This window comes from Aaosphaeria arxii (assembly GCF_010015735.1).
Source record: "Aaosphaeria arxii CBS 175.79 unplaced genomic scaffold BU24scaffold_14, whole genome shotgun sequence".
Taxonomy (NCBI): Eukaryota; Fungi; Ascomycota; class Dothideomycetes; order Pleosporales; genus Aaosphaeria; species Aaosphaeria arxii.
This window is the reverse complement of record NW_022983487.1, coordinates 218116-233098: the sequence shown is the minus strand read 5'-3', so window position 1 is coordinate 233098 and position 14983 is coordinate 218116. Positions and strand designations below refer to the sequence as shown.

The 14983-nt window shown below is 50.8% G+C and overlaps 4 protein-coding genes across 4 annotated transcripts; 3 read left to right on the top strand and 1 right to left on the bottom strand.

The window, feature by feature from the left end:
* Positions 1-415: 415 nt before the first annotated feature.
* BU24DRAFT_84981 (uncharacterized protein) lies at positions 416-1010 on the bottom strand. Its single transcript, XM_033534706.1, has one exon. It carries the CDS (start codon positions 823-825, stop codon positions 520-522), a length of 306 nt encoding a protein of 101 aa, XP_033377555.1. The 5' UTR covers positions 826-1010; the 3' UTR covers positions 416-519.
* Positions 1011-6099: 5089 nt separating this feature from the next.
* Positions 6100-7095, top strand: BU24DRAFT_84889 (uncharacterized protein). Its single transcript, XM_033534704.1, has one exon. The coding sequence runs from the start codon at positions 6408-6410 to the stop codon at positions 6906-6908; it is 501 nt and encodes a 166-aa protein (XP_033377554.1). The 5' UTR covers positions 6100-6407; the 3' UTR covers positions 6909-7095.
* Positions 7096-8709: 1614 nt separating this feature from the next.
* On the top strand, positions 8710-10288 carry BU24DRAFT_428750 (3-ketosteroid reductase-like protein). Its single transcript, XM_033529557.1, has 2 exons — positions 8710-8825; positions 8885-10288. Exons 1-2 carry the CDS (start codon positions 8758-8760, stop codon positions 10146-10148), a joined length of 1332 nt encoding a protein of 443 aa, XP_033377553.1. The 5' UTR covers positions 8710-8757; the 3' UTR covers positions 10149-10288.
* A 2573-nt stretch (positions 10289-12861) lies between these two features.
* BU24DRAFT_84875 (uncharacterized protein) lies at positions 12862-14858 on the top strand. Its single transcript, XM_033534703.1, has one exon. It carries the CDS (start codon positions 12964-12966, stop codon positions 14638-14640), a length of 1677 nt encoding a protein of 558 aa, XP_033377552.1. The 5' UTR covers positions 12862-12963; the 3' UTR covers positions 14641-14858.
* The last annotated feature ends 125 nt before the right edge of the window (positions 14859-14983 follow it).

Below are 14983 nucleotides of genomic sequence, written 5' to 3'. Positions count from 1 at the left end.
AGGAGGACGGATTAGTGATTGCTCTGGTGGCTGTGATTGGTCGGAAGATTACGTGCAAGATGGAAGGCTACCACGCCACCCTATATTGGACATGTTCTTTCTCAACGACACCAGGTTTGGCCCCCGTTCCCTCACACCCCCGTTCCCAAGCATTTTGGGTTGGCGAGGTAATGGGAAAATCAGAATTGGGTGATCATTTTCCTGTCAATCCAAGCGATGAAGAAGCGCACTTGCCTAGGTCGGCGATTTCAGGGGAGGGGAAAAGGACGTCGCTCGAAAGGGAACGATCCTTTAACGAACTCCAGATTTGACAACGTTTTGCCTGCCCTACCATCCTCCCGATAACCATATCTTTATGCGTTCCGCGTTCTGCCCCAAGTCCGGGATGACGTGCTCCGAGGCGTTCCAGAATGCACCCACAGTACGATATGGGATATGCCTAGAGCAAATTGGAATTCCTCGCGCCATCTCCGCAGGGCAGAGCAGGGCAGAGCAGGGCGCGACAGGGCAAAGCTGCGTTTACACAGAATCGAGTCGATCGATCCTGTCGTAACATATCAGCCGAGTCCCAAGGTTCTTATTTGCGGACGACGGACCAACGGCAGTGCAGAGAAAGAAAACAATATAATTGAGAATAAAAAAACACGTTAAACTGACGACCCCACGACTCCAGGACCGTGGATTTGAGCCTTCTAGGCCTATGGATTGTTCCGGTCCACATGGTGATCCTGTCATTTCGACCCTACCCACCCCTTCCTTTCGGCATTTTGCCGTGCCTCTGCAGCGCAGACGAACGGACGACCGATGGGTGCAAGCTGGCTGCATGCTGTGCAGATACCAAGCTTCCGGGTTCGGTATACATCGATTGCATCTGATATTGCAGCCATCACAGGCAACGTGACGAGTAGATTCATCTTCCTGCACCGTGCTGCATGTTCCCACCAAGTCTTTGTGCGCTCAATCTCCACCTCCAGCACGGCGCATATTGCAATATTTACAAGGAGCGATGTCAAGTATACACACCACACACCCACATATACACATATATGTCCCGCATTAATTCGGTACCTGCCCTACCTTGTCACGTCGCCTCCTCGGATAGAGAGTTGATGTTGTCAGACGATACAGCTTGCATCGACTAGGAGGGGAGTCGGCGACTTACTCGCGCTCTCTGTCCCTCTCTCTCCGAGCCTGACATGATCAAAGAAAAAATCCCAGGTCCATCATCGGCGCCGCTCGTGTTCTGTAAGCAGATCTATGTTCCTCGGAGCGTTCCCGCAAGCTATTGCGCAAGAAAACTCCACCATTCATTTCCCTCACACGTGGTTATGATACCACCGCAGGAACTACCGAATATAGATTAGTGGACCGTTAGAGCACGGGAAGAACTTTAGAAGGGCCTTGGAAGCTTGGTTCTGAGGCCGCAGGAGTCTCGCCGAGGAACGGTTTCGGAGGGACAACGTTAGGTGATGATGCGTGCAGGTCGACGAGGGTTCGTGGGCTGAAATCCAAGTGAGCATGCAGCAGGAGGTAGGAAGAGACAGGTACTCCGTACTTACCTACCTATGCTTAACAGGTGTTTTAAGCTCATATGCATGGCCGTTCTGGAGACCGTCCTGCGGAGATGGTTCCTTGTTCGAGGGAAAAATTAAGAGAACCCCAGGTTACAGGTTGCTGGAGTACGGAGTACCCGATTAGTTCGCGGAGGGAACACACCACCAAGTCTAATTCTATCCATGACATAGCACACCCACTCTAGACAGTGTACACAGTACACGGTACACACAGACGCACACACACTCGCAGACACGATTCCGAGTTCCAAATGCACATACACCTTAATTAGGGCCAGTGCATACAGGCCCACATTACTGCTCCATCCCACGCGTACCAAATTTCCAACCGTTAAACGTGAATCCATGCCCGCAGATCAGCCCGCCCGAACGGAATTGGAGAATACGTCTGGTACTTGCTCACCGACTGATTTACAATACTGTGCTCAAGGCTTAGGTACGGTACAGTAGAACAAGGTCACAGCAGGGTTGGCCTAGCCAACGGCTACTGGTTACTGAGACGTGATTGATCTTGGACTCTACCTATCCGCCTACACCCACTTGTCCACGCCCATGGCTATGGCCACGGCTGTACACACGCCCCTCCAGGCCTTCGGCCCTGTCATGTTCTCTCTTTCGTCACCTCACCCTCTATCCTTTACAACCCAGTCACAAGTAGCCTTAGTAAAGAATTGTGCTCATCGGGCCAGTAGACTAACCGCACGTCGCCAAATGGGGGAGGAAGCCCTCCAAGTCAATCCCCTTCCCTACAGCCATATCTCGTCCACTTAAACGTCCGGGCTTGACTCTGACAATGCTGAGCCAGCGGCGCAAACATCTCCCTGTCCCCTATCTGCCCTTGCTCTGTATGAGTTGGAGCTCCAATCACCCAAAGATCGTGTGCATTGCAGTCACCAATTAGTCCCCACGAGCTATTGCTTTGCCTCTGGGTAGCACTATAATATGGATCGGCCCGCTACGCCCTGGGTACTTGCGAACAACTCCAACAATAGTCCTTTTCACTAAACAAAACTACTCCTTCCCATACTCCTACTACTACTTTGTATTCTCCACTCTAATTTTTTGGCAATCCTCCACTTCAAGACATACGACCATCAAACCCTCCGTTCCAAACACACATCCTTACGGACATATCTACCATATCTATACATATACATCATTCGACATGTGCGATCACAAGAGCGTAGAGTTCAAATGTGGTCACTATCGATTCCTCGTCCTCGCCTGGTGCGTGACATACCAACGAACACATGTTAGATGTCCACGAAATATTACTGTCATGTGAGTTAGATACATTGCCGCCACGCCCGATGCAAGAGAGTCTGACTAACATTCGCCAAACAGGGAGAGAAGACTTGAGGAAAATTGCAGTGAGTACAAATAGATCTTTATTGAGCTTTTCTTGGAAACTCGACTGACTTATTCACAGGTGAATGTAAAGACAGAGCATGATATAGCACTCGCTTCCTTCGCCTTCCTTCTTCAACGACTATTACTTGTATTGTACTCTTTTTAGCAAGGCGCACATGGAAAGGCAGGAAAAGGCCAGAATACCCCCAGGGAAAAAACATTTTTGTACTTTTGTAGACGAACGTACTGCCAAATATCTTGTCATTTTGCAATGATCTACTTGTCTGTTTGCATTTGCGTGTTTGTTCAACGGCTAGAGGCGTCCGGTATCACTTTCAGGACGATTGCTCACATGCGGCGCCGAATGACGCTCCTCACTGGTCCATCCTCCTGCATGTAACCGGGATCTTTGCAGCGCAATTAGCAACCTCATCTTAGCAATTGTCCTCATTTAGCTCAACAACGATAACGGGCAGCAACATGGCGCGGTAGAAGCTGCCCACGACTACTCTGTACTTTGTTCAGGCCCTGACCTGCAGCCCAGGAGCATCAGATTAGTACACGACATCTTCGGCCCCTGGGCGCTGTAACGTGGAAATCATACGTCACAGATTGTAAAGGAAAAAAGCCATCGACCACGAATGCGCCAGACGCGGCGGCCCATGGTGGAGTCGTCGGTTACACAATGTACGACAGACATACATGTGCTGCTGCTATACTCCGTACCATGACGCGAACCTTTCCCTTCCGTGGCGCGGATGGTAGGCCGTATCTTAATACAGGCTGTTATTGCTGGAAAGGATAGTCGCCCTCGATTACTTACCCACCACCTCAAGAGTCACGCCAACGCAACTTGTCTACTCTCGATTCTTCCGGCGGAGAGATGAATTCCGCCCTGCGGAGAGGGGGTACACATCCCGATTTGCTGTTTGCATTGCAATTGAGGGCAGAAGCGGTTCAAGGGCATGCTTGTCCATCACATTTTGGGCTCAGCAAGCAGCAGGGAGATTTCGGACACAATCTCTCCCAAAGATCGCCGCATAAGCTTTTCAACTGCCATCGGCCTTCCCGCTGCTGAATCTGTCGAATTCGACCTGATAGAGCCCGGCCCGTCGACATGGGGGGGACCTCACGATCATGCAATCGCAATCTAGGACTTTTCGCCAAACGATGTCCCTCGACATGCGAGGACGAAGAGATGGTGTACTACCAAGTCCACCCGTGCGCTATATGTGATACACCGCATATAACTGGACCATTTTATGGACAGTGTGAAATTTCCCACATCATCACGACACTAGCAGGAGCTTTTTGGTATGGTAGACATCAACCCATATCCCCCGATTGGCCTGTTTCATTTCAATTATTTCGGGCAGAATCTGGTTCACCTGCATCTCGCTCTGTTTTCGTGTCTCTCCTCTCCCCACTCCACCATTATTTGTACACGAGACAGACCGTAAATCCCCGTTTAGTGATTCGTGCTTTCTCGATCCGTGCGGTCTTGGAGATGGCTCATCACGAGGTATTGTCAAGTTATGACCTTCGCTGGGACGCACTTACGACGACACTCAAGCTATATTCTGCGCCTCATTACTACGACTACGATGAACCAGTCGCAACCATTGTAGGCGGCACCGGGTGCTCGCCCGAGGCCATTCAAATGCCGTTAGCTTTCCATGGCGAACTAGCACGGCTTATAAACAGCGGGCTGAGGATTATTTGCCAACGACCAGTAATAACGATAAGGTTCAATTGGTGAATTTGAAAATGCCTTGCTAGCGGCGACGACCACCACCCTGGAGGATCAAGAAACCTTTGATGTATGGGCAATGCGTTCATAGCGCTTGTTCCGGCGCCGCGGCTATGCGAGGTTGTCTGTCCATGGCATGGTACCTCGTATGGTATGGTATGGTATGGCCGGGCCACGTGGAGGCAGATCTCTCTCCTGAGTCTACCGTGCGTATTTTCAGTCTTCCCTTACGAGGCGACCGAACCATCCTTGAATTGGGTTCGGTTATCCGGAATGGAAGGGGAGAGGGATTCACATGGCATTTCGGACATTCCGCAAAGCTACTAGAAGTCTTCTGGAACGTTGACAAATGACTCTTTCGCACCCTGTAGCATGAGATGAAACGAGTTTTACAGAACATATACCTTAAAAATACGTGGGTAGGTAGACACTCATTACTCGTACGACGAGATGGGCCAGTTAGCGCGTCCGACCCTGTCGATAGATTCTGATAACCATTCTCAGGCCCACCACGTCAACACAACCATCATATGAACTCGAACCACGATCCTGGATAGTCATATGCAACGGCGTGTCTCGGGTCATCAGTCAAGAGCCGGACGGGCCGGTGACACATGCTCGTCCTTGCGCTCGGCTCGGGTCAAAGACTTGTTCACTCGCCTCCAGTGTACAAGTATGTATGCCTGCTTGTCTGCATGCAAATGTTGTCAGCAGATGGTCCTCCTCTACGCCTTTCCAACATGCCATCGACACCTGTAGTAGCAGGATTCCCTGCCCTATAAATTTCCATGACCGGGCTCGAGATTGGTCGTCCTCCCCCCTCCAGAGGCGAGAGCATCAGCAGAGCCTGCAAGTCTTTAATTGTTGGCCGTTATTGCTGATGATCAAGCTAATGACATTAACCTCCCACCTATGCCAAGGATGTGCATCGAGCCAAAGATAGTCGTTGCTGGTGGTATTAGCCACGCGAGAACGTATCAATTCAATGGCTTGTGCCTTGCAAAAAAAGCATGCCAGCTGCTGCTCACCACAATGAGCTATTCTCCACTTCCCATCATCACGACTGCCCTACTAGCCTCGTTATCATCATTACCCCGAAAGCTTACCCAAATGTGAGGTCAGACTTGACCTACTAGGTTGGTGTTATTGGTTAGGGGTCTAATTATTCCAACAGACTGGAGACAGGCGGACCCGTGTAGACGACGACCGTGCACCCTTACTTCTTCTGCTCAAGAGGAGCCAGGAGGTGTGAACTATAGGTGCACATGACAGGAATTCACCACCCCACTACCGAGTTTGCTAGTTGTAACTTGTACTTGGACGCTCGACATGATGCTTCCCAAAACCCCGAGTCATGTAGCGATATTGGAGGCCATATAGTCCGTACCACCGACCAATGCTCAAGCTCCCCTGTTCTGGCCTTTCAAAACGCCACGACCAGCTGCCTCTCCCCCATGAGTCCATGATACGCGACAAGCACGATTGCTGTGTACGCAGCCACCTCTGGTGGCAGGACGATCTTCCTGCCAGTGCTCCCCTCTTGAAACGGAGTTGTTTCACGCCATATCTTCCCATTAATACTCTGCCTCTATGCCGCCTCAGTGCTTTGTCCCTATAGCCCAGGAGCTGTCGCATATCTGCCGGCAGTTGACCACTGTCTATCACCCACGGCATATGCCCTCTGAGCTTTGACGAAATTGGACTGATGATCACCAAATGCAGGCAGGGTCAATATGGAGCGCACATTCTTGGACGTCACGATCGGCAATGCATTTACCGTTGCTGCCTCCAGTCCGGAGTCCATCCAAAATATTGATAATGCTGCAGCCTGCAGGGCGAACAATAGGGAAATAGAAAGAGAAGCATGGTGGGGATATAATACATACAAGGATCCGTGGCATTGCCTGCGTCGGCTCGGGCCGACCTGTCAAAAGGAAATCGTTATTTTGGTCCGATTGAAGTGGCTCCACCACCCATTGCTCATGCGGCCAGATGAGACGCGGTTTGCATGCAGCACTGCCTGCCTCCCTGCCTCCCTGCCTCCCTGCCTGCACATCCACCACTTTATCTGGTATCTTGTGCGACGAGTTTGCGCCAGGCTGAATCTTTCTGGATCACAGCTTTGTAATCTGATCGCTGCCCGGTGGCTTTTATCAGATCGTGCAGGGCGAGACGTACCTAGTACATGTACAACAATCAACTACACCATCCCTCCGCCGTCCACATATGCATAGTCTTGTATATATTGGAAGCCTTACTGATGAAACAAAGCATAGAAAGAATCACACAAGAAGCAAAGTTTATCTCAGACCGCATTCGCTTTAGGTTTCCTTCAACCTTTGGCTTCTTGCAGCTACCGTGCTGCGCGGCTTCGGTGCTTTGGCGGAGCAAACTCCGCCGTTCGCCTTTTATGTATCGGTCCGGATTTCAACTCAAGGTTCAGTTATACAAGTGACATGACGTGCATAAGCGCAGGATCAACATACTGTATCATTGGCGCGGAGGGAAAAAAAGATAGGCGGCAGCTCGGAAGACAACAACGCATAGCGAGGTCCACCGTCCACTGGTTGCTGGGCTCGCAGAAGACTGAATTCGAACGACTCCGCAATGAGGCAAAGCAAACGTTGTACGAATTCAACGTCTAGCATCGGCCCTTCTTCTCGTCGAAACTTTCCACAAGCGTCCAAGTTTCTCTGGGTATGCTCCCTTCAGCTTCAAATCTCCACCTACACATTCACCGTTCATCCGTCTCCCGAGTCCCGCGACGCTTCGTCCGTACATATTTCCTCCCCAGCTTTGATGCCTGTCTGTCTTCGTATTTGGCGGCAGGATCACCCATTTCCGCGAGGCGCCATCCCGGCACTTCTGGACTCTATGCGATGAGAGCATTCAGAGAGATGCCGTACGACTGAACCTAAATTACGCACGACGATCTCTGGATATCCAGCCGCTAGCATTGAAACCAACCCAGTGACATTCCGCCGTCTCCGCCGCCCAACGAGATCACGAGGCAGATTCGGGCACTGCCGGTTTCCGCGAAGTACATGTCGGTATCAAACCGCCGTAGATGCCACGCGATTTTGATGTTGGTGGCTGATACACTGTATATCCCTCGCCATGATCAGATCAACATGTCCACGTAATACTCTGCGGTGCCATGCATCCATCGTACAAAGCAAGTGAAATGGGCTGAGCCTGAATCGACCTTAGCTCACCAGCATTGAGTATGGGATAATTTTCCACCCTCAACATATTCCTCGGTCTGCATGGGTCGCATCACGCATAACGGATCACCTGCATATACTTCTCGTCATGTGCAAATCTGCAGCGTTGTAGTCAAGGGATCTTAGACGGGGATTGTGGTTCCATACTTGCAGTGCGTCATGCGTGCCAAACGGCTCCGGTCCGATTTTGGCTGTTTGATGTTTTTGATGAGAAGCCGGGGTATGGGAGGGGAAATTTTTTCTTGTTTGACGTTGGGAGAAGCGATATTTTGCATAAGTACCTGGGTATGGTACAATAATCACGAAAGTTTATTTGATATATACATCCAGGGAATGGCGTTGCTGCTTGTGCACTCAACGCATAATCATCACACCGATGATGGATTAGCTACATCATCTCGGCAGGTAGCATGTATATGGAAAACGAGGTGTATTCAGCAGTGTTGTTCGTAGCATGGTGTTTGGGTTCGTTTGAGATTGTTTAACTCAACTCTGTTTGAAGGCCAGACGTCTGCAATTAGAAGGAAACCCAACCCTAACCTAAATGGTCCTAGTGGGTTTGAGCAACACGACCATCTCATCATGAATCAATCGCCCTTTTGGGCCAAGTAGAATAGCTATTCCAAATATTCAAAGTATCTTTGTAAACCTAGACATGATGAATGACTGCATGGTGGGTGTGAGGTGAGCTCATAGGGATGTTGAACTTTCGAATGAGCTGTGGTCACACAGAAACAGATCTAACTAAGAGCAATGCGGTAACTTGATCGTCCGACCCCCTGGTCCCTGAACTTCGTCAAAGTACGGTAAAGACATCATCGCCCTTTTTTCCCCTTCCGCAACGACCTCACAACCAGCCATGGTAATTCTCGAAGACATACCACGGCCCGAGAATGGGTTCTACGTGCTCATCACCGGTGCAAACAGGTATTTCGTCACCAATTGACTCCCTGGTCGCCCTTTTGCTGAATCGTCTCTCCTTCCAGTGGCCTAGGCCTTGCAATCGGCTACCGTCTCATCGACGAATTCCTACACACACGCCCTCAATCGCAATCGCTCGTGCTGATAACGACGACGCGCGATAAGCGCAAGGGCGACGCGACGGTCGAGAAATTCCAATCGCACCTTAAGAAGGCATGTCGCAGGCTCGAGAAAGGCGTGCCGGGCATCTCGATGCTGCTCATGCGACGCGTGCACTTCCGCCCAGAGATCCTCGACCTCACAAGCCTGATTTCGGTGCAAAAACTCTCAAAGAGACTCCGCGATACCACGCCGAAGCTCGATAGCGTCATCTTCAATGCGGGCATCGGCGGCTGGGAGGACCTGTACTGGGGTACGGCCGTGTGGACGATCCTCACGGACTGGAAGAACGCAGTTACATACCCCGTGTTCAAGAAGTCTGGTACGGGATGGGTCACGAAGCCCCAGATTCCCGTCACCAAGGACGGAGTCAAGGTGGAGGAGCCGCGGCTCGGAGAGGTATTCTGCGCCAACTTTTTCGGCCACTACATGCTGGGACACTACCTCGCGCCGCTACTCGCGAGACACAGCAAGGACGAGCAGACCCGCGGCAGGCTGATCTGGGTCAGCAGCCTCGAGTCGTACAAGCACACGTTCGACGTCGAGGAAATGCAAAGCCTATCTACGACGCACCCGTACGAATCGACGAAGCGACAGACGGACCTGATGGCCATCACGTCGGCGCTGCCCTCGTCGTCCGATGTCGTCGACGAGTACCTCGGGCACGCGGAGGACACACCACAGACGAGTAAGCCCAGGATCTACGTGACGCACCCGGGTATCTGCGGCACCTCCATCTTCCCTCTCAACTTTCTGCTCGAGTACTGCATGCTGGCGGTGTTCTACGTCGCGCGGTGGGCGGGCAGCCCGTGGCACAACATCGACCCGATCAAGGGCGCCGTGTCGATGGTGTGGCTGGCGCTTGCGAGCCAGAGTACGCTCGACAACATGGAGGCCCAGGAAGGCATTGCGAAATGGGGCAGCGCGACGGACATGTGGGGGAGCGAGCGTGTGGAGAGGACGGAGGTAGACGGGTGGGGATGGGGAGGGACGATCGACGAGAGGAACAAGAAGAGGAAGGGGAGGAGCCCGTACGCAAAAGACCTGACTGAGGAGGATAGGAAGGCGTTCGAGGAGGAGGGTAGGGAGGCCTGGGTGCAGACGGAGCGGTTGAGGAGGGAGTGGGAGAAGAGACTCGAGGACGCGGGTGTAGCGGTTCAGATGGACTGATTGAATGGAAGGAAGGATGGCTGAGTGTACACGACGTGAGCGTCCTCTGCGTAGACTGATGTTCCGACCACTTAGATCACCCAAAAAATACCTAGATATATAGATCACACGTACGGAAGACATAATACCTTAATACATTCCCTGCATCCTGCATGCACTTCATCCCTAATAACCCATCATAATATGGTTGCACGCAGACAACCTCATAACGCGACGGACCGTCCCACCCAAGTACAATACTTGAAACACGCCTGCAATCCGTGCAACGGTACCCAGCATTAAGGAGAAGAAAGAAAATACGATTCTCTGAAGATACGCGAGGATTGCACGGCATACGGTGAAAAGATAATCGACACAGCGTGGCACAGCGTGGCACAGCATGCGATGGACTGATAACATGCTTGGATGCATCACCTCGCCGTCCATCCTGGACTTGAAGTGGGGGTTATGTGTGACGTTGAATCGATTCCTACATTTCTATGAGAAATCGAAATCAGTCAGTGTGAGGGATTGGTGATAATTTGATGTGATGCTTTAACATAAGTTAGGAGTAGACACTGTAGTGGTATTGTATACGATCACTGGCCGATGAGAGAGAACGAAAACGTCAAAGGCAAGGAGATCTGTTCACATAGGCTATCTGTTGAATGGTAGCAGAGGCGATTATGAGTTACGAACTAAATCTCATTTTACTTGAATCGATATTGGAGGTGGAACAAAAGACACGTGAGGAGACAATGAGGGTTTGTCACCGTTGTCTAGACTGTGAATTGAAAACATCAGACTAGTTAGCTCGGATTTGGTTCAGTTGGCGCTGGAATCTGAGTGATGTCAATAGGCCAAATACTTGCCAGCCGTGAATCTGATGAGAACGCTCAAGCTGCGTAGTGATCAATTATGGACTGGAGAAACAAATGGATCTGTAGAGACAGAAGGATATTGTCTCGGCAAAGGGAATCTGAAGTCGGGCAGCAAGGTGTCGCGTGCGCCCATCGGGCATGGATTGGTGGTCTAATAATGATGGCAAATTGAGCGAGAACGCGATCTTCGGATTAGGGATATGTGCCGCCAATCATCGTACTCTGTTTTGTACATTATTGTGATCATAATTGCTCTGGCGCCATGATCTTCAGGTCTCCACGTTTCAGGTTTTGGAGTTTGAGGTCTCAAACGAACAAACGAGCGAAAATCAGCTTCACAGAGTGACAACGGTATGAAAGGGGAGGCGTGGTTGGGCAACCATGGGCATCATTGGCTTCCGATATCAAGCCGAGGGCTGGATTGGGACGATGAAGAAAACGGCACGCTATGGGGCAGCGCCGTTCCGCGTTTCCCACTCCCCGCTGCAGTTCGGTTGGTGGACGAAGTGGAGAATATTTTTGGCGGGATCGTGCCTTTCCGCTTTTGTTGCAACGACATGGCTATGCAATGCTATATGTACTGTCAATATAAGAAGGTAATTGTGAAGATAATTGAAAATGAATCAATTATCGTGTGTGGAGATATGTCAACATCGATATCAGTACCCGCATGGCAGACCACTATGTCAACATGAATATTAAGTCCCCTTCTACTGCTTCCGACATACACGAGGTGAAAAATAACAGTGTTACTCGTGAAGGTACACTTAATACTTCGTATACTCCGTAGTTTGTTGAAGGGTGAATGGTGAAGTTTGTGATGAAGTATGAGGTGGTTCCAGGGGGCGACAGAATATGCGGAGACTCCCCTGCTATTCACAGCGCCGGGTCCCACTAGTGGCCAATAAGGGACGAAGAAAGGCTAGTTTAGGGCTAGTTCAGGGCGAGCCGGACCACTCCCGCGGGCCCGGATTATGCAGGTGGATGCAACAAGTAATAACTTTTATGGACGTCGGGTCGGGTTTCTTTACTTGTTCTTTCTTCTCTCTCTCTTCAGTCTACACTGAGTCTTCCTACATTTAGGGAATTTGTGTACACTTTCGCCCTCCATTCTAGACCTTATTGTCCACTAATTAATCTGCTAAATGCTCACTACCATCACACATTGAGAGGGGAGGGTCCTAGTATCACACCAGAGGAAGGAAGGATTTCCCTCCCAAGTTTGAAGCAGCCCAACCTCCTCTCTTCTATCCCCCCTCACACATACCTACGCACTCACACCCCTTTTACCCACTCGTTCGTACGCGCGTGCGCGTATTCGTTCGTTCGAACGTTCATTGATTCAGTGTTCATTCACCTCTTCACTACGTACATACAAACTTCATACATTCCTTTGTTCCGACAATGATGTAGCGAAGGCTGCGCGCATTCTCCATACTTCAGCCCTATCTCTCAAGCGACGCGGAATTCATCACCTATTTCTTCGCCCCCTCGCGATCCTCTTCCTCTTGCTACCTCCTACGATCGAAAACAAGAGCGCTGTACACTATAAGCAATTCTCCTTTACGTCTCAAATCGATTCCATCACCTGTCAGAGATGGACCCGAAACAAGAACCTCTTGCCAGCGATTATCCTCCCTTGTTCTCACGCGCTTCTGCTGACGTCGCGACCGCGTGAATCTATCCACCTTCCTTCCCCGCCTTTCCAACCAATTCGTCCTCTCGAATCTCTCGATGCTTGAGCGATCCATCCTTATTCGTTCAACTACAGAGTCTTACACGCTCGGTGTCGGTCGCAAACATTGTGAACGACACTGACAAAGATTTGTCCACTTTCTCGCATTGCCCTAAACAAAAGGCTTTGTTTGAAAACTCGAATTAAAAACACCCACCCAATCCATACCTTCCACACTTTTGCAGAGCCCATACCCCCCGGAGGCACAACCTCAGAAATCATGTCGACCCCAAATTCGCGTCGGCCCTCTGCACCCGGCATCACAATCCCGCAGTCCCTACGATCCTGCTCATCGTTCTCCGTCGAACCAAAATCAGAGTTCCTTCGTAGTGCACTCGAGGCTAGGAGGGCAAAGGATATCGCTACTCCTTCGCCAGCAGAGTCTCGGCCCACTCCAAAACGCATTGTCACATCATTCACGCCGACGAGCGATCCATGGCTGGACCAGGCTCTATCGGAGGAAGATGCACCGCGCGCAACACCCATCAGAAGGCCTCGGCGGCCGAGCGAAGGAGCACTTCCGCGCATGCCTACGCAGAGAGAGTTGCAGACTGAGACGGAGGCCTTGAAGAATAACATGTTCAATCTGAACTTGAAATTGGAGCTGCTGAAGAAGCAGAACAACGAACTCAAGGATGCGCTCGATGAAGCGAACAAGCGCATTGAAGATCTTGAGCCATTGGAAGATGAGAACTACGATCTTCGCGACGACAACAATCGCTTGAAGCTGCGCATGCAGGATCTTGAAGAGGAGAACATACAACTCAACGACGCGAATGCCGAAATTCTGAAGATCCAGGATGAAACCATCGCCAACTTGGAGAAGCAACATTCGGCGCTTGATGAGGCCGCGGACATGATCTATCAACTTGAAAAAGAGAAAGAGGAGATGACGAAAACGAATGCCCAATTAGCGGACCAGGTCGCAGCATGTCAGCAGTTCGAAGATACTCTTGACGGCCCATCAAGCGATCGATTCCCTGGCCGCATCCAAAGCATCGATGATTCACGACCATCGACCAGTCACTTTGACTCAGACTACTACAGCCAGCCAGGCTCGCCCCAAGTAAAAGTCAAGACCAGTCGAGATCTCCCGCAGTGTTCGGAGCGAGCAAAGAATTTCTTTGAAATGAATCTCAACGGGAAGAAATCCGTCAAAGAGCTAAAACAGCGGGTTTCAGATGCCTCTATTAGACACAAAGCTCGACCGAGGTCTCCTGTCCCAGAAGTGCCACAGATTCCTGAAGGATACGAAGGTGTTGATCGAGTTGCCCGACCGCAAAAGGAGGCAGTGCATACTCCTACTCGACGCCATCGAATAGTTCCACCACCGCAACCTGCTCTCAACACTGTTGGACTATCGCCTGCCAAATCCAGCTCAACTGCCCCGCGCACGCCAACAGGACCCAAAGAAGGGCTGAGAAGGATGTTCAAAGAAGGCCGGGTAGTGGAACGTTCGCGCCCACCCTCAAACCATCCGAGTCCAACATTGTCGCATAAGGCGTCAATCTACTCGGCTTTACCGTCGCCGTCACAAACTTCCGTTACATCACTTCCTAGCACTGATAACCACATTCCTCAATTATCGTCTGGCGAAAGGTTGCGAGGTTCTTCTAGCGCAGACGCACTTCACTCCACACCCGCCCCGCCAGAGATTTCTTACCCTGTGCCTCCATCCGTCACAACTGACGACCTGACCTCGGAGGTCGATTACCGAGAGAAGTGGTGGAAAGATGTTCGAAACGTGTATCCTCACAATAGAGGGGCAGCAGAATCAACCCATGCTACACGCCCCAGTGGCGGGTCCGGGATGCAGCGTGATTTCTTTTTCAACGGCGCAGAGAACGAGGATCAGTTCATGCGGCGTGCACAGGGCTATATGCCTAGGCGGAAATAGGGAAACTAAAAGTCGGGTTCTGCACCGGTAGGAGGTAATTCTGTTTTTCTTTTCCTCTTTTGACATTGGTTGGCTGTGCTCAGGAGTCATGGGAGGCAAAGGCGTTCAATTGAGATGGGTATAAACATGCTCCGCGAGGAGATTCTTTTCTTTCAATACCAATGGGCTTTTACATGGGTGGGGACAGGAGATAAAGAGTATAATCAATCAATCACACAACAGATTCCAAATTTCAATTTACCTGCTTTCGATCCCGTACATGCGATAACAGTGATGCGGTAAAATGTTGATGTAGCTGCACGTGATGTAGCCCTACAGCTCCACAAATGAATGATGTGGCACC

Bases quoted from the DNA above. Each gene is read 5' to 3' on its own strand.
- BU24DRAFT_84981 (XM_033534706.1), bottom strand. From the start codon at position 825: ATGCAGCCAGCTTGCACCCATCGGTCGTCCGTTCGTCTGCGCTGCAGA.
- BU24DRAFT_84889 (XM_033534704.1), top strand. From the start codon at position 6,408: ATGGAGCGCACATTCTTGGACGTCACGATCGGCAATGCATTTACCGTT.
- BU24DRAFT_84875 (XM_033534703.1), top strand. From the start codon at position 12,964: ATGTCGACCCCAAATTCGCGTCGGCCCTCTGCACCCGGCATCACAATC.
- BU24DRAFT_428750 (XM_033529557.1), top strand. From the start codon at position 8,758: ATGGTAATTCTCGAAGACATACCACGGCCCGAGAATGGGTTCTACGTG. The intron at 8,826-8,884 runs GTATTTCGTCAC...CTCTCCTTCCAG, and splicing joins CTCATCACCGGTGCAAACAG to TGGCCTAGGCCTTGCAATCG.